This window comes from Pyrgilauda ruficollis, unplaced genomic scaffold (assembly GCF_017590135.1).
Source record: "Pyrgilauda ruficollis isolate IOZ18807 unplaced genomic scaffold, ASM1759013v1 scaffold79, whole genome shotgun sequence".
Taxonomy (NCBI): Eukaryota; Metazoa; Chordata; class Aves; order Passeriformes; family Passeridae; genus Pyrgilauda; species Pyrgilauda ruficollis.
In genome coordinates this window covers 2,115,700-2,135,171 of record NW_024529821.1, presented here as the reverse complement: position 1 = coordinate 2,135,171, position 19,472 = coordinate 2,115,700, and the positions used below count along the sequence as shown (strand labels likewise).

At 46.1% G+C, this 19,472-nt stretch overlaps 1 protein-coding gene across 5 annotated transcripts in view; it reads right to left on the bottom strand.

Annotated features, from left to right (window-relative positions):
• The window catches only part of ST6GAL1 (ST6 beta-galactoside alpha-2,6-sialyltransferase 1), a 43,210-nt gene that overhangs the window by 12,876 nt on the left and 10,862 nt on the right, over positions 1–19,472 (bottom strand). For 3 of the 5 annotated variants that reach the window (XM_041487072.1, XM_041487073.1, XM_041487074.1), the window contains exons 2-4: positions 15,818–15,984; positions 1,973–2,098; positions 209–874 (exon numbers count right to left, since the gene is read on the bottom strand). In XM_041487072.1, coding sequence (XP_041343006.1) covers positions 209–833 — 625 coding nt within the window. In that variant the 5' untranslated portion in view covers positions 834–874; positions 1,973–2,098; positions 15,818–15,984. Of the gene's footprint in view, positions 1–208; positions 875–1,972; positions 2,099–15,117; positions 15,236–15,817; positions 15,985–19,472 lie in introns of those variants that run through there. The other 2 variants (XM_041487071.1, XM_041487075.1) reach the window with 2 other exon arrangements.

Below are 19,472 nucleotides of genomic sequence, written 5' to 3'. Positions count from 1 at the left end.
AGGACTTGCTAGAATACAGTTACCTATTACTCCCACCTCCAGCTAGGCTGAAATATTTACTGACTTTAGAAGGTTAACATTTCCACTTGTTTTAACCCTTTTGACCACAAGAGACTTATCAGTAATTGCTTGACAGCAATACTGACTTCTACTCAGCCCAAGTTATAAACAGTGATATTTAACTTCATGCAAACTGAAAAATACCAACCTATCTCTTGTCCCAAGCGAGATGATTTCAGAGACCCTGCTGAGGACACGACAGCACAGCGACCCAGGTGTCCCACTGCTTCACTGAGGCTTTTCCCTGGCAAGTACTGCTGCCACTCAGAGGTACGGAAAGGACCATCCGACCTCTGGATCATGGTCACATTGACTCTGTCCCGCAGCTGGCACAGCAACTTCTCTGGGCTGAGCTTAGCATTCCTCTTCCCGTTGTAAGTCACATTGTACTTGTTCATGGCCAGGTAGTTTTTCCTGACCTTCTGCAGCCTGGGTATGAGATTTCTGGATGAGCTGTCCTTATCCCATACCTTCCCAAAGGCTGCTTTCTTGGACTTTTCAGCTGTTTCAGACGTGCTACCTTTTACTTTGTTTTGGGGACCAAGCCACATTTTGGATACCTGCCCCAGTTCACTGGCTGCTTCATGGAAAAGGCCTTGTGATTTAACAGTGTTCCATTTCTCCAAGCTCCTATGCCCCTGCAAATCATCATTCCTGGTCTTCAAAGGATCATAGTAGCTTCTTCTGGTTTCTCTCCACAGGCAAACTGTCAGTGCTACCAGTACCACCACAAGAACACACATGAACTTTTTCAACACATTGATGTGAACCATAGTGCACGGTGCATCCCCAGATGGGACACTGGAAGCTTGCCCTGGGAAAAGGAAACAGCTCAGTCAGGCTGCAGGCACAGGTAAAATCATGGAGATCTATGTGCAGTGGGAGGGGAGAGAGACAACATCAGGGTAATTCTAAAATTTCAGGCTGTTCAAAGATCTCATTTCAAAGTCTACCACCTCAAACACCAAACCGAAAGACCTGAGCTGGCTATCAGCCATCACATGCTATGTAATGGTGACCTGAGGCCACTGCCACTCAAATGTTTTTTCTACTCCCTTCCACAAGTGACAGCCAAATTTAACACTGCCAGTATCATACCAGCAAGCAGGGTAAGTCTCCACACTGCTTTGCTTCATCTCCATCCCTGACAGTCAACATCCAAATGCCAAAAAATGCACTTCCAGAAATGAGTTTTTACTTGACCACAGGCTTTAACATCGATGAAGAACATTATAAAGCACAGAACTGGAAAGAAAAAAAAAAGCTCTAAGTTCATGGGCACCAGGAGCTTCACCAGCCTGGTACTTTGGTGACTTTCCAGGGAACTGCTGCAAGTCTGCAGTGGGCCAAGTGCAGTCTCAACATCAAACCTCACTGAACACCTGCTGGAAGCCACTCAAGCCCCAGTAGGGTCTGGGGCATGTTGGGGCTCACTGGATGAACATTACTCCAGGTAAGTTACCTCTGGAGAAAGCAAAGCCAGATGCTGTTGTACAGCACTGCCTGCCCTCGTATGCACTGCCTCACACTAGCAGATACCTCCAGCTCCCACCAAGTCATAACAGTGGGAATCCAGTATGATGACTGCCCAAAAAGCAGCTCAAACTAGGCTGATTTATGGGGAAGGGGGGCTGGTGTATAAAATACACACTGATGCATAAACCTCTCACAAGCAGCACACAGGACCACAAAAGACAGGATGGCAGCTGCTCATTTCCCTACATGGCTGCCCCAGATGTGTCCAAAAGCATGGGAACAGTATGGAGACTCCAGGTGTCCTCAGGAGACTCCCACATGCAGATCACTGCCATTCCCAGAGAGGCACCAGCAGCAACTTCCTCCCTGAGTAACCTGCTGAGAGCAAGCCCTGCAATGCTGGACTGCTGAGAGCTTACTGAGCTGCAAACACTACCTGTGGATAAAGCAGCAGCTCTCCAACTCAAGTCATTTTTGGCTGTTGGCAGATTTTCCTCCGAGGGCTTAAGCAGGATATCCCAAAACAACAGTTCTGTGATGTGCTGAAGAGTTCAAGAAATACCTGCAAAAAAGAAGAGGAAAAAAGAAAACATATTAAGGAAAAACCTTGAGATTCTAGAAAATTCTAGAGATGAGCAAGTATTGCCTCAGATAAACCCTGTGGTCCCAAAGAAGCTGTTACCAAGGCCTGGAAGGACAGCAGCAAACACATTAACACCACATAAGCATTTCAAATGTCTAAATGCCCACTCGAAATGGACATCTTTCTTCTTTATCTGAAATCTGCTCCCAGCTAGAACAGACTCACAGGCTGCCTGCTCTCTGGGTCCACCAGAGCAACCAGATCCACACTGAGCACCAGATACACCCAAAATACAGTGAAGGAAATAACCTCATGCTGGTGGTTCACACACTGAAAAGGGAAAAAGAAAGAAAAAGCTAACTTTCCCCAGGGAGCTCTCTTACTGCCTATCTTTGAGTAATTCAGGCACTCCTGCAGAGAAGACTCCCTGCTCTTTTGGAACAAGACACATGGAAAGCTGATTAAAAAAATGTATCTTAATCCATAAATCTTCACAAAATAGATACATGTGTTTTAGACTTTACAGTTACACTCTGACAAGGAAATGCAGCAAGAGAAAGGGAGATTTGACAGTATTAGCTGAGAAATCAAGAAAGTAGCTTGCTTTTACAGGAAGTCTGAGTCAATACAATGCCACATGAGCTAAATTACAAACGTTATTCTTTACGAGACTAAATACTAAATTATTAAAGCATCCTAATGCTGAAAACTTATATTTTAACTTTATTAAGGAACAAATTTTTATTTTTTTTTTACAGAGAACTCCACAATGAAAAAGCAAATATTGCTGTGTTCCAGTTCTTAAACAACAGCAACAAAAAGATCCAAGAAACACAAGTAGCTCCAGCTTTTATTGAAGTTATTTGCTCTGCCTTGACAGACTGTATATATTTTCATTTCCTTAAGTACAAATGCACTAGAAGGGCACCCTGAAGTCTTTTTGAACCAGGAGAGGTAGAGCAGTCTGGCATCAGAGGTGGGGCACCAGAGGGGATGCAGGGCACCCCTGTGCTCTGTTCTGTGAGGAGTAAGGTTCCCTCCTGCCATCCCCTCTGCATCTGGGACCCACAGGGACAATGCACTCGGGGCCTGCCCCGTGCCAGGGAGAGCAAAAAGCACCATGTGAAGGCAGCTGACTGTAAAGCCATGTGCTGATGGGGAAAGCTGTGCTGAGTCAGCCTCCACACTGTCAGGGCTCTGCTGGCAAACCACACACACAGCAATGCTTTCCAAATCCAGAGGAACACCAAAGCAGAGCTGTCCTGTGTCAGCTTAGTGCCGAACTGAGACACCTCCCTCTGGGCACCACACAGCCCCCAGCCTGACTTTGTCCATGCTGAATGCCTTTACAAGAGGCAAGGATCTGGCTTCCAGAAAACCCAACTAAGACCTTCTGTGCAGGGGGGACAGAGCCTCAGCACTGCTGGGGGTGCCCAGCAGCCTTCCACCCTGCAGAGCAGAGCTCCTTGCTCCAGGCCCTGAAGGACTCTGCCCTGACTTCAAAAACTTCTGAGGGGTTTCCAGGTGGAGGTGACAGAAGGCACATCTCAGTAACCATCCGCTTTTGCTTCTCACACTTGAATCATCTAGAGGGGTGGCAGGTTCATTACAGTGAAACAGCTCTCTGCAAGTTCCTGCTGAGACACTCCTTGTGGTGGTGCACCACTCAGGATGCCCAGCAAGTCACAACACCTCCTCTCCTTTCCAGGCCACTCAAGGGCACCTGGAGAACTCATCTTCTGCACAAATTATCCCCACCTTTGACTGTACACGCTGCTGCAATGTGAACAGTTAGTCTGCTTTGATTTTTAAGCTGGCAAAGTAGGCTCTGCAAACATGTTTTAGCAGAGCCACAACATTTCAAGATACCTTCTGTTCCCCATGGATACTTTGCAATTCAGCTTAATTATTACTACTACTTCACATGATAGGATTTTATTTTATTTTATTTGCACAAGCAGTGCCCTAAGATGGGGTCCCTCTCAAGCATTCTTTCACCAAATCTCTGTTGTGGAGAAGAGAAGAATCTGCTCTTCCTGGCAAAGTAGGATAGCCCACAAGTGGCTGCTTGTGTGCACTTCTGTCTGGCAGTGGTCAGTACAAAGGTACTTTTCCAACGGTGTTGGAAGCTTGCCACATACACAAAATACAAGGTGACAGCTATGAGTATGAAGAAAGAAAGGACAAAAAAAAAATCCCCCAAACCTAGAAAAATACAAATAAAACATATCAAACAAATAGCTGCCTCCTTGAAACGCAGAACCTGACACAGCTGTAGAGTACAGCACTGGCTGGCATGTTAAGCCCACACAGCAAGTCCTCTGTGGATAAGTTAATCCTGTGCAGAGAACAAGTGAGGGACATGATATCTTCAAGGCAGTCACATTCTGTACACACATTCTAATACTTAACCTTTATTGTCCAATTACCTCAGTGGTCTCAGATCTTAAACCAGCAAAGTACACAAGAGTGTGAAAATCCTACTCCTCTGGTGTCCCAGAGGCTGCTGTCTGCCCAGGGAGCTGCAGCCAGCAATGCCACAGCAGAGCACATCCAAAAGTCCTGATTTCCACATCCCACAGCAGATTTACCCTAAAAATGCTAACAATGCATTTAAATGCATTAAAATGCTAATCCTCATCTCAAAGAGCCCATACCTGTCTCCTGTTGCGCCCAACAGCCGGTACACAGGCAAACCACAGGAACATGGACAAAGGTATGAATATGTTTCTTCCAGGAAATGCACACAGCTTCCCCAAAGTTGTGTCATCAGCTGTACCAATGCCCATCCTCTGCACATTTGTTTAATTGGCTCTTGAAACCACCCACATATCCCTAACAGCTTGAGGCAATGAACTCTGCAGCTGCACACAGGGCACAGACAACCCCTCCTCTCTCTGCTTTTCCAGGCTCTGTCCCACTTGTTCCAACACTCCTTGCACAGCACCTTTTCCACACTCCAGATGCTCTTGGTCAGCCTCCCAGCACCATCAGCAGGGCGTGACCGTCCCTCGAGGCAGGCACGCCGGCCACCCCTGCTGAACACGCTCTCACCACATGGTCCAGCAGCAGCACAACAATGGGGCTGATTTGTTCTCCTTGTGAAACTTCCTTCCTTTATTTCCCCTCTTGACCACTTCTGAGCCCTGATCTCTACACAATCTGCAATGACTTCAGATCATTTTGCAAGCTGCCCCGGTGCAGGGCAGGAATAAATCCACCTGAAAGAGCATTATCTTACCCCTGCTAGAGGCAGCTTCCTTTGCCCTGTGCTGCCCAGCCACCCAGGATCACCAGAGCCCTCTGCAGCTGCTCAGGGCTTCCACCAGTTCCAGCAGCCCCTCTGGTGACAAGGACAGCCAAGCTCAGAACTCAGCCCTTCCTCCTCTCCTCTGCAGATCGTGATCAGTTTTCAGGAGTGGGGATCCCAGAAAATCCCTGAGAGCCTTCTGTGATGTTGTGAAACAGACAGGCAGCCACTAATCCAGGACAGGAGCCCTCTCATCCCATGACAGCTTAGGGTGGCTTTTTCTGAGGATCCTGGTGAACAATCTCACCAAAACCTTGAAAATTCAAGGTTTCCCTCTCTCCATATTCACAACCTTCTGAAAATGACAGAAGAGGAAATACATAGATAGATTTGAAGTGTGACCCTTCTGCAAACACATGATGAGACTTCATTAGTTCTTACATATTCCACAGGTGTCATTTTTATTATGTTTACTGGTCTGAAGCAACAGATCCCAGCACAGTGCCTCAAACATAACCATGCCAAGTAAGAACTTTAATTTAATTTAAATGATGACTTCAGAGATGTAACCCCTGGGGATTACAGGATATGCAGGAATCACATCCACCTGGTCTACCACGCTTCTCCTTGGTCCTGCCATTCATACATCAGCATAATTCAGCTGCAGTTTTCTTCTCTGATAGATGCAAAAAAGGTTTTTACTTTGGCAAGTTGTCCCTCAATTTTTTTTAGATAATGTGATAAATATTTCATATTTAAACTCGGAGCATTTACATTTCTTTCCAGATTTCCTTCATTTATGCATATCCATCTGCACCCACAATTATGCTGTGCCTGTCCACAAAGTAGGAAAGCTTTGTTCCCAACTTTTGCTGATGTATTTTTGAATGTTTTTATGCTGCCCTATATAAAGATTTTATATTTAACTACACCTTCCTATTCTTTTTTTTTTGGATACATTCTCAATGTTAACGTTTTCCTCCACACAACACCCACTGTAAAGCATCTCTGAAAAGGGCAGTGGTTGGTACCAGAGGGTGAATGAGTTCCCATGTGTGTGGAAAAGAAGAAAGACATGGAAATGTATGGCTTGAATTCTTCTGTTCAAAATAGTATACTCAAGGAAACCTAAGATGAGAAAAAATGTGGATTCAAAAAGTAACCTCAAAACTGTATCTGTTCTTAAAATTCCCTATTCCTGTCCTGAGGAAAAAAAATGTTTATCAAGACCCTTAATAGTAATAAACAAACTATGCTCATGCCATTTTGCAAACGAAGAAGTTCCACTTTCCACATGCTGGATACGCCACATGAAAGGTGATAAAACACTTTCCAAGCTAAAGGTCTGTCCCTCTGGAGCCAAGTTTCAGATATCTTATTTAGCCCAGCCTGTTAATTCAACTGTGTGTATCACGATTTTGTAAATATACAAGCAGGGAAGGCTTGCTTCTAGCAATTATTGGTTTCTTTCCAAAATATCACTGTGCTGTGAAAATAAAACATCTGTTGAGCCACACATTTAAGTGTTTCCGATGCCACCAAACAGAACGGGGAGAAGAAGGAAACTTTACATAGAGATTTGAAGGAAAAAAAAGCATTTTACATGAGAAACATGGTTAAATTTCAGGTGACACACTGAAGAGCTATATAGGTCACTTGTAAAGAAATAAATCATTCACTTAGTCCTGCCTGCATTAGAAACCTCTGCATGTGCCAGTAAAAATATGCTGCTGTCACAGCTGAAAAAAAATCTTCCCAAGAGAACAGGAGAGGCAGATTCTGGGGGGAGGCACAGGGGTAAGTTTAAGCATGTGTTTCATCTCAGTTTTTTATATGTCAACAAACATTGGGATTTAATGTAAGTCAGAAGCCTTTATTTCTGACTGTGTCAGCCCTTTATTCTTGCTCTTTTCTACATGCCATGTTGGTTTTGGAGGGTGGCTGTGCATAGCACTTTGCCTCCCCTTCAGCCCTCATTAAAAGGCAGCAGCTTTTTTATATATAATAATTATATACTAAATATTTTATATGGATCTAGTACCTTAACCATGGTATACATATATTCGAGTTTTACCATGAAAGTATTCTAAATAATAATAATATTTACAAGTTAAAACTGCTTTCTGAGCCACAGGATACCACATAAATCCAGGATATCAGATTTATCAGCGCTTCATCTAATTAAAGGTTTATGTTTTAGTCTTGCTATAGAGGCTGCTTTTAGTGGCTGATAATATGGATTCCAGTTATGAAATACACTGAGCCAAATAAAGAGTGAATGTAGTGGACCATGCTTAGCATCCTCTTTGCTGGGTTACTCACCCAGAGGGACAGCATGTTTATGAACTCCATAACAGGACCAAGCCCTCAGCAGGTGGAACCAGCACTTCTCCCTGACAAAACCCCCCTTCCTACCCCACACACAGACAGACAGACACTGCTGAATGTTCCTTGTTAACCACAGTGGACAGGAAAGAGACCCCGTCTGCATGGGGTGTCTCCATGCCTGGGCCAGCTCTGCTCTCCTGTAGCATGCTCCCACTTGGATGCAGTTGCCAGGTAGCCACCATGGCAGCTCTCAGTGCAGCTCAGCACAGAAGCCATCTCCTGATGGGCACATGCCCATGGGGGTCTCACTTAGCAAGATACCTGGAGACCCCTCATAGCAACAAACCTTTTCCATTTCTACAGCTGCCAATTTCACCTTCAGTTGGAGAAAACTACAGGCATGAACAGCACCAGCTTCTGAAAATGCTACTTTTTCTTCCATACCCAGAGCCCCAGTGTCAGGGCTTTACAAGCGAGAATTTCATCATTAGTCAGCTTTATCACAGCCACTCCCACACTGAAGCCAACAGCAAAAATCCCCCTACCCTGCCCAGCTTTAAAGACCAGGATGCAATTGCTCATTTGTGGCTATTTACTTGACATGGAACATTACACCTTCAAATCATTCCCCCCCCAAGCATGTGTTCCTCTATGACGTTCATCCTTCAAAATGAACGGGATATGCTTCTTTATTTGAAATTAACAGTGTGTGGCAGGTCAACACTAACGCCTCTGCAAATATCACTGCATGCCAAGGCATGTAACTGGTGTTCCGTGGCCCCAGGACAATAAAATTCCCTGTGTGCCAGCTGCAGACACTACCCCTCAGGATAATACATCTGACACCAGCCTTTGCAGGTGGGGACAACATCTTTATGACTCAAGGACAATGCAGTAACTCTTTATGACTTGCTCAAAGAAGACTCTAATTCAATTTAACTTCAGACCTAGTCTTTCACTAAGTGAAATAAACTTGCTCAAGTCTGGATCTATCAATGCTGGTTTTCAGTCCAATAGCACTACCAAGATTTATTTTTCTCTACATACCCAGAGTTCATCCCTGTTGGGGATGGCAGGGCTGGCACACAACAAACAGCAGTGTTCTACCACACTGACTTCACTGGAAGAAAGAAGCAAAGTGTCAGTTCTCACCACTGACTTCAGAAAGCCCTAGTCAAACTACTCTATGTTAAGCAAAATACTTCCTGTGTTACATTTAAAATAAATTGTTTGCACTAAGAAATCTGTATTTTACAATGCAAAGACACCTACAGCTGTGAAGACTGTTTATCAAAAAGTATTAGGTGGTGAAAAAAAGGCAGGACCTGAGAGACAGGCAACTAGAAGCAATTAAAAGAGCACTAGAAAAGACACCTGCTAGAAACCAGTAAAGGAAATAACTACCAAAGAAATTGTAAAAACAATCATGTAACAACCAGTTCAATTATTTATCCAGCAAAAGTCAAAGTAGTTCCTTTCCATGCAAGGAACTTGAGGCATGGAGGACAAATGGAAACTTCCAAATTAGAGTTAATTATTTGTCTCTGATAAGAAAGGATGCAGGAAAAAAACCCATGTTTTTCTATAAATCAAAATCACTTGGTTTTAGTCTCCATAACCACTGCAATTGGAACACTTAATTGATAGCACTTTTATCTCACATCACCATTTCCACTGGTTAAACTGAGACTGAAACAACCAGAGGAAAGCCAGATATAACTCAAGTTGTTGAGAAAGCCCAGGTCCAAGCTCAGTGTCAGGCTGCAGCAGAGCAGCCAAGGCAGCAGACACACAGGAGTCAATGTACCCCATGATCCTGGGTGTCGTCTGTTGTTGAAGCAGCAGCCAGGTTCTCAAAAGTCAGAGTACCTGCAGTAGCAGATGTCAAATATCTTCTGCCAAAGCACATCAAGTCACCTCCTCACACAGGGAGCTCTTGGTGCGGCTGAACTGCAGTAGTAACAGCAAGTGCTGCCCTGTTTTTCAAACACATTTGTCTGGGAATACTATGCCCCTGTATCAGCATTTCAAATATATCTACTGTCATTAATCCCACAAAAATATTGCCAGTGAAGCAACCTTGCCTGAATACAATTCAATTTTATAAATCATAGGCAATACAAATGCATAGCACAAAACTAGGCGCCTAGACATATTCAAAGATATTTAAAGAGCTTAAGACACTCCTCCACCCTCAAAGTTTCATGTACCTATTTAGAAGAACAGGAAACATTAATGCAACCTTCCTGAGAAAGCCTGCATTTGAAACCTCCTTGCTATTTTCTTCCCTCAACATCCTCCCAGATGCTTAGGAAAGAAAAGCAGGTTCAGCAGTACCTCCTACCCAAACCCAAGATTATGGCCTCCACTTATGGATCCAGCATGGAGAACACCTTGCAGGAACAAACAGGTGCCTCTCTGATGTGCAATCCCCACTCTTTAGTGGGATGGAGGACTGGCAAAGCCTAGCACCACCCCCAGCTGTAAGCACCCAAAAAGAGCATGCCATCCATCTGGCAGCTCCATGGTGCACGTACATCATGGCCAAAGAATTCCCTTTTTCTTCTCCACTTACATACCCTGCAAGCATCCCAGTGATAGATCAGTGCTGCTATGGGCATGGCATGAATTGGTCTGAAACACAACAAGTCTACACAGTTGCTGGAGGGAGGAAAACACCATGCTTGAAACACATGTAAAGCTTACTGGAGTTCTGAGAGGCCAAGAAGGCAATAAAGGCCACTTTAATGTCTTTTATCACCTCCTCCCAGTGTTTTTAGCCTGCTTTCTTCACCACCAGAAAACCAGGTGTAAAGCCTGGAAAGCACTACCCAGCTCCGGCTCCCAAACACATCACTCACTTCCTACAGTCAGCACTTCAGAACCAAGTCTGGCAGCAGAGCTTGCAGATGACAAGTGGATGGATCCATCATGGATCTGAACCACACCCCCACTGCTTGAAGCAGGCAGCTTTCTGCCCTCTGGTATTTAAGACATTTTATGTATGTGGGACTTTGAGAGATCTAGACAGATAATTCCAAAAAAAACAGAAGTTACTCCCTAAAGCAGTAAAGGAAGCACCAGACGTTTTTTCTATCTCCTCCATTCAACATTGGCTCTCATACTGCCTTTAGTAAAACATGTTTCTGCAGTCTCAGAAATAGGCTGTAAGACTTAAAAAAGCTCTCTGAGCCTCCCAGAGCAAGGAAAGGTCCTCATCTTCTCCTACAACCAGCCAGCCCTTTGCTGGAAGATGGATGTGATACGTGAGGAAGGATGATACATGGAGGGATGGGAGGGGGATGTTATTGCCAAGGGCTGGATTCCTGCCCACAAACACACACAGTTCCTTCTAGCCACCCAGGGCCACCTGGCCACAGAGACACCAGACTTCCTCCTTCGTAAAGGGAACTCTCCTCAGACACAGAAGTCAGGCATCTGTCATGCCAGGAATAGATGCACCCCAGTGCAGACAAGGAGGCTGCAGAAATCCAGCAGAGATTTTCCACATGCAGCTGGTGGCTGCCAGCTGCTGGGGTGACTCCCAGGACACCCTGGGGGGACACCATGCCTAACTGCTTTAGAGCAAGAGCTGTTGGGTGTTTCCAACAGCAGTGATCTCACCCAGTGCCACAACACCCCACAGTGCTCCAGACCAGGAGAGGATCTGATGCCACCTCTAGCACAAGGCCGTTTCTCCTTGCTGCTGAACATCCAATCCAAGCTCAAACTGGAAAAGCATGGGGCTTAAAGTTCACTGAACATTAAACAATTTGATCTGGCTCAGACCAAGTTTCAGGTTAAAAGTTACTCATTAATTTTATTTAAACAAATCTGCATAGCTTCACTCCAGAACACTGCTAAGAGACAAGTTTTTAGGCACTTCAGATGCGAAGCTCACACGGGAGCTGATCTCAGGTGACCCTTCATCTTCCCTTTCCTTCCTTTTCCTGCCAAAAGGATCCTTAGCAGAAATGTACCTCACTCTCCTCTCCACAAACTCCCCTCCAGGTTAACAGGATGGGAACTTGGCTGCTACCATACTGTGTTGTAAGCTTCCACAGGTATCTGAAGGTAGAAAGTCCTGGATATCTCCTGACAAGAGGCACACAATTTTTTCCCTCCTCATACTGTCATGCTGTATCCCCTGAGGCTAAACTTGCAGAGAATCTTCAAGCTCTGGCTATGTTGGTTAGAATAACTCCTCATGTAGGAAGAACCACAGCACTTTAATATTAAAGCAAAGAAAAACAGCAGAGCAGCCTAGCAAAGCTGTCATAAACTATTTTAGGATTTTTAATTTGCATTTCACTGGTCTTTCTGTGGTTTTTTTGGTTTGGGGCTTTTTTCTAATTATTTTTGAAGAATCAGGCCAATTCAGCTAAAGTGGTTCTGTTCCACTGAAACATGTACTCTCTCTTGGATTTGTAACAAATACATGTACTTACATATTTACATACATAGCCTCCTCTATTTTTGAGTTCAGAAATAATGCATTCATAATACAGTGACATTTCAGAAATAAAAGCTTTTTCATAAGCTGTCCAACACACATATAGGCCAGAATTGTGTGTTGTCAAGGGAAATTACTTTCACATGGCGTTAGCTCTGAATTTTTCTTCCTCACTCCGAAGTAACAAATATAGAAATCACTAGTTAAAATGCATCAGCCTGATGAACATTTTCTGAAGTCTGCTAAAAGAGCAATTTAAGGGTATTTTCCCCAAAGTACAAGACTAAAAATTGTAAGCAGCCCTAGTTCATAGGTTCTTTATCTTGTCTGGATCTCTGTACAGCATTATCTGGCGGCATCTCAAATAGGGGAAGCACCAGTGGTTCAGAAACTTGCAAACTTCCAGTGCCATTTTTGGGAGGTCTTTAAAAGCTAACTGAACATCAGAGCTCTTTCAGAAATCTCGGCAGATTATGGCCCAAAGAGCTGAAAATCATCTACGTGAGAGCGGGGGGAGCAGAGCAGAAATTCCCCACACATCGGTCTGGAGGCGCCAGCTCCCCCAGAGCCTCGGACGCGGCCAGGGCGGTGCTGCTGCTGCTGCCGGGGCAGATGAAAGCCCCGGGCTCTGCTCTGCCCGGCCCCGCCGAGCCGCAGCGCGGGGGCTGAGCGCCCATCGCCACGCACGGTGGTTCGTGAAGAGCTCAGTTCAGAGTCCAGGGACTCACAGCGCTTTGTGGAGCAGGGGAGGGAGGCTGGAGGTGCTACCCACGAGAAACTGGGTGCTTTCCTACTGTCTGCATCTCCCGGACTCTCCTCTTCCCCCTGGGAAATCTTCCCCTAAGGCCCCTCACATCCCTTCCAGCATCCACACAGCACAAGGGGGTGCCCTAATTTCGGTGGCCTTTCCCCACAGTGCAGCCAGAGCTGCCTTCCTGCCTTGGTGAGATCCTACTACCAGCTGTCCTTCCACCCTCCACCAACCTTCCTTCTTGGAAGCCCTTCCCTTTTCTTCAGTTTTGGTCAGCTTTTCCCCCCCTTCTCTCCCAGATCCACTGCATGTAATGCCTGTTCTGGGCTCATAGCCTCTGCTCACCCAGGCGTTTCAGAGCTTGTGCACAAGTCCCACAAAATGCTTCAAGTGCAAAGCAGTGTCTGAGATAAGTGCCACCTGCCACAGCATGGACCTCAGAGAGAGGATAAGCCATGGGTACACAGAAAGAGAGCGAGCACCAGTGTGGAGAGAGGTCACAGAGCCACATACACCAACACCCAGCTCCTGACAGAACTGCCCAAAACTGATAGCACTGGCGGGACTCTCTCTAAAGCACACATGAAACTGCAGCCAAACCAAGCAGATGGGTTCACACTGCACTTCAGCACAAGTAGAATTAACTGTGCTGTCAATCTTACACAGTACCATTCCATGTGCATCATCCCATTATCCTGAAGGGAAACTACTTCAGTACATGGTCAAAGCCTTTGTTGCTGGTGTCCACTTGCCTGGACACCCACCTTGGAAGGCCACTCCTAAAGCTGGACACCACACACCAAAGCACATCCCTACCCTCTCCTCTGCCCATCAGTGTCCAACACACAACAAACCCTCTGCTCCAACAGGCAGGCTCTGCCCCTTTCTAAAGCAGGAGGGGGTCAGAGGCTCCCACACAGCCACGGGGAGCACTGGGGCATGAAGTGGGATGCGTGACTATTTTCGGTTTTACTTCCCTATTTCAGAGGAAAGTCCCTTTTCCACTTTTATATATTAACATATAAAACAATGTAATTGTTGAGAAGAGGCTGGACAGAGATACAGATATTACAGACCAAATATATCACTCTACTGGTTTTCAAATATCCATCTCCTCCAGCAGCCTTGCCATCTTGCAAACCAGGCCTAACCAGGCCTGCCTAGTCTGAAACCAGACTTAGTAACAGAGGGCTGGGTTTGACTGTTTGCCAAGGAAGACTTTGAGCATTTCAAAAGGGGCTCAAGATTTTGTTCTGGCACAAACAGAAGGTGAGTCTTCAGTGCTACCAATGCTCATTAAGAGAAGGAATATTTCCACACAAAAAGTTTATCTGAGCTTGAAAAGTCAGCTTGGCCTTGGGTTTCAGCTGTCCCAAAGGCAGGCACCCAATCAAAGCCAGCAGTCCCAGTCCCTGCTGCCTATCTGTGCCTTGCACATGCACAAGGATGTACCCTGTGCTCCCATGTCCACATGAGATCCACCCAGCTCACCTAGCATCACACCCCAAGTCACGTCTTTGTCCAGCGAGCAGACTTCCACAGAGGAACAAGGAAGAAAACCACAAGTAAAAAACTCTTTGTTTCTGTACAACAACCAAAACAAGAAGTTTTGCAGTGGAGGACTGGCTGACCTGCTTCTTTAATCCTTTATTCTCCACCCAAATTCCACCTAACCAGAAATCAAGCTGTTTCCAGCTTAGTTTTCTTCTTTCCCCATGAAAAAAGCAGCTGCCAGAGATAGCCAAGGCAAAGGGCTATGCTTTTTCTTTTCTACTCACCTACCTCCAGCAGAGCATTCCCACTCCTGCCAATGCTCCCCACGTTCCATACTGCTCTGTCTTGACCTCTGTGCAGATTTTTGGCTGCTCTCTGCCCTCCTTGGGGTTAGAAGTCCAGCAGGCCCTAGGCAAGCGGGCTGCTGGAACTCCACCACCCTTGCCCAAGTGTTAGAGTTTGCAATGCTAAAGGTAACACAACACTGGGAGAGAGAAGTGTTGCTCAGCCAGAAAGTAAGAAAGGGTGCTGCATTTTCCATATTGAAGATCAGGTTTTAAGTGGAGGAGAGGACATTAGCATGTTTCCAGCAGAAGAGGAAGTAAGGAGCAACAGCTGGCATTCTTGATGCCAGCAAGTTAAATATTTAGAGAAGCAGCTATATAATGAGGTCCTCCCAAACTTTCTTCACACATGAAAAGAGCCATAAACCCAATACTTACATTTGCAGTTGCTTCTAAAAGTATTTCCTAGCAAGTTAGCTTTTCCATGCATGAGAGAAAAAGGGAGGTCCCAGCAACAGCAACAGTCACTGCAATGGCTCACATGATGCTCGTCATCCTCAAGGGCAACAGGCAAAGGACTGCAGTGCTGTGATAAGGGGCAGGATGCCAGTGGGGAAGAGTGACAGGAAAAGTAGTGGCACCACCAACAGAAGCACTCCAGGCATGATCAGCAGAGGTCAGCTTGTAAGTAGGCAGCTAATTACTCTAACCTAGAGCCAAAGGCAATGTCCCCAAAGGGTTTCTAGGGAAAGCTTTACCAAAATGAGCCCCAGTACACATCTCATTCATTTTATGCAAGTCAGAATAAATATTGGATATCAGACTCTTTATCAGATGAGTAATCTCTGGCACACAACCAACACATGGCAGCTTCTACAAGGGCTCCCACAAGAAGCAGAATAAATGTCTTATTTTGCTTTAAAAGAGAAATATAGGATAGTTGCTAAGGGAGTATTAGGGAACCCTCCCCGTTTTCTTTACTATCCTTCCAGATAGTAACACAAGATAGCCCCAGTGCAAACAGCCATGCTTCAATGTATGTGGCCTTGTCACGCTGACAGTCCTGCTCTTGCTGCAGACATGTGGAAGTGACAAAAGGGGCAGGGAAAAAAAAAAGATTAAGAGCCATGGTCATCACCTTCATCTCCAGGTTCCTTTGCTGTCCACAGAGGTTCCTGTCAACCCCTTCCAGGCAGCAGCAGATTGCCAGGTAAGAGCTGTAGGAGATGCCACCACGGGCAGCACATCTGTGCTCTCCATGCAATTCTTCATGCTCCCATGTCCCTTTTAATTGAGTTCTCTAGCCTAGGAAAGAAATTAGGGTGAAGATGTCAGACAGCCACATCAGACTGATCAGAAAGGAGACTACCTACAACCACCAGCAAAGACCACCCAGCAAATCAGCAGTGGCACAGAAACACCCAGAGCATGCAGATAGTGCTGCGTCCACACCATGTGTCCTGCATAAGGCCAACAATCGAGCTGCTGACACCTTGAAACATTACTTGAGTAAAACACCACACATAGGCTTGTTTTGAAGGCAAAATCTTCTGGTGAATTCCTGCTGGCTGCAGAACTCACCAGAGTCTAATGCCAGGAGCCAGGGTGAGCTGGTAATGCTGACATCAGGGCAGAAGAACTCACCCTTAGTGCTGGAGCTACAGGTCCCTAAGGAGATCTTAAGAACACAGCCTGTACAAAAACATTTGCAAAGCCCTTCAAGGATCCCTCTCCCAATGAACCATCCATAGCAAAACCTACTGCCTACTCTGGCAAAACAGAACAGGGATGCACTGCAATTACCTGGTGACCCTTGCTGAAAACACAAAAGAGCCTTTACAGAGTTTACATTCCTAACCTCTCCCCTACTTCTGAAAGAAACTCTGTGTAACTGGAGCACATGTCCTAAAATCCTCTTAAATAAGATATTAATCACAAGACTGTTTAGCAAGCAAGAGCACACAGTCCACTTGAGGAAACACTGCCTCCCATAATTATCCTGCCCTGGGCACATTTCCAGTGTATGTGCATGGCCTGGCATATGCTCCACCTCAAGTCCAGCAGCTCAGCTTTCTGCTCTCAGTAGGGACCCCAAGCACTCACAGCTTAGTAAGAGGTCCCAATATGTCCATATCCCAAATTACTGCCAGCTGGAGCCATCCAAGGGATCCTAACCCACAGCAGCACACCACAGCAGGAGAAACAAAGCAGTGGAAAAAAGGTAAGCTTCGGCTGTACACATTTTGTGTGATGAAGAAAAGAAGGAAGATGGGGAAAAAGAGAGGTAAAAAAAAGAAAGGAGGAATATATTAAAAAGAGGGGTGCTGCCCATGCAAAGAGACATTGGCACACAGTGTCCCACCTCAAGCACTGAGGTCCCACTAGCACAGGCTGGTGAGGTTTCCTGCCAGGCGAGAGAGAGTGAAGGGTTAGGTCAAAAGGGAAAAACCAGAAACAGCTACCTGCTAGACTGAAAAATAACATTCTTGGTGTCTGCCAGCCTGCAGCAGTACCTCAGCATAGCTGCATCTTTGAGAAGCACTTCACTGAGCAAGGGGTCAGCCATCACAACAAGTGAGGAAATTTGCACAGGCACATCCCCAGGACAGCTGTAAGGCAGCCCAAGAAGGCTGGATGAGTAATGGTGAGCCAGAGCCCCAGCACTTTCACATGCCAGGCTAGGAAGTCCCCAGCCTGCAAGCTCAGCAGGATCCCCTTGCTGCAGGCTGTGTTCACACCAGCCTTTGTGGCCTGCAGAAAGGGTGCATTTAAGTGAGAAAAATGATGCAAAGGGGAGATAAAAGGGAGGGAGAGAAGCACAGACAATTGAACAAGGCCAGCACACTGGTTGTCCAGCCAGGCAGTTCTTCAGGGGCAGCAGTTTTAAAAACATACAACAATCCACACCTGGCTACCTGCTCCCTGCTGAAGTCTTGCCTTTATACATGACTGGAAAGTGAGTCCAGAGATGCCACCAGAGGCAATGCAACTTCTACTGTGGCAGAGCCTGGGCACCCACAGAGCTGTAAGAGGAAGCACAGCAGCCAGGCTGGGGCCAAGGGAGCTTCCCAGCCATCCACCCACTCCTTCCTGCTAACAGGGCAAAATGCTCAAAAATATTCACCAGCATCTCTGGGAGGCAAAAGGATCAAGGGGACATGTGCCCCTGAGCAAAGCAGGACAGCAAGAGTGCCAGCTCAGGAGCACTGAGAGCCCAGCACCTGCCAGATGTGCACAGAGCCTACACTGGGTGCTGAGAGCCACCAGCTGCAAGGTGGGCAGAGTCCCTTGGCAGAGCTTGAATTCTCAGCACTAGTTCTGAAAGTCATGAGCACAAGAGTGATCAGACCTCCTTGCCTTCTGGTCAAACCAAAAGAATTTGAGGAATTCATCAACGCAACATTTCTCCATGGCAAGTTTAACCATCGGGAAAACAAGCAGATAATTACTAAAAGAGGCAAAAGCTTGAAAGATGACAAGGTTAAGTAGGGGCCTAAAATTACCCCCAAATTCAGAACAATGTAAGAGTCTTCATTAATTTATCATTAATTCTTCTTCCCTCCTAAGACAGAGGATCTATATGGAAAAATCCTGGAGAGTGCTGTAAATTAAGTACCAGCCCAAAGTTTGTCTGCCTGAAGGGATTTAATACACTCTAGTAACATCCAGGCTCCAACGTGACAGGTCTGTGCACTAACAGCCAGTAATCACCAGACTGTGGGACCAGGAGGAGGAGGCAACAGCCTCCTCTGTCATTCAGCATCCCTCCCACTGGCAGTCAACAGAGACTTATGACTTATCTTTTTTCTATGAGTGAGGAATTATTTCTCCTTCCCTCCTTACCAGCTACAGAGTTTAACCAATAGCCTGATGGACGCTTTGGCAGAGGAAAACATCCTGCTGTCTGTCGTCTTGTAAAATAAATGGTATTTGTTTACGGCTTAATTGTTAAATTGTTAATGCTGATTCATCTCAAAGCTAGCAATCTTGCCACCACAACTCTTCTAGAACGCAATAAGCAAAGCCCTGCCAGTCAGGTTAATCACAGTTAAATGGAAAATCATTAAAGCCTCTGCAGAGCAGAGTACCAGCCAGGAATGTCCCCAGGCCCCATAGCACAGAGGCTCAGATGGGTGCCAGCATGGCTGGGAGGGCACAGAGACTAGCTGGGCAGCAGGGACACGAACAATGCCACCACTGGCAGGGACTGCAGTACCCTCTGATCACATCAGTCAGATGAGAAAATGTGAGGAACAAAGAAGCCAGAATGGAGTAGGTCTACCAGACACAGGGGACTGGGATGTGAAACCCAGACAACATCACAGACCAGAAGTGGAAGGGGATGCTGAAGCGCTTCAGACCAGGACTGGTGCATGAAGACTACTAAGGCAAGGACTGGAAGGCAGGCTGGGAACAAGGCTGAAGAGAAGCACTGACTGGAGCAAAGAAATACCTGCTCTCAGGCCACTGGCAGAGCCCATGGTTCCCCTGGTCGCTGGTGTCAACCAGCCAACAAATCCAACACAACTGCACAGCCCAGCCTCCCCACCGAGGCTCCACAGGGAGGACAATGTTTCATTAGCACTGCCTGCGGATGAATCAAGCAGGATGAGCCTGTGTGGTGGACAGCCCAGCCCTCTCCTCTCTCTGTAAAACAAACAAAAAAGACCTAATCCTGCACCTCATTTTGTCACAGCATACTCCTTTCACACAGCAGAAGCACTTGCTGAATAACAGCGTTGAAATAACCTTCTACCTGGGTGGGTTGTTTTTTTTTCCTGCAGATCTTTTTT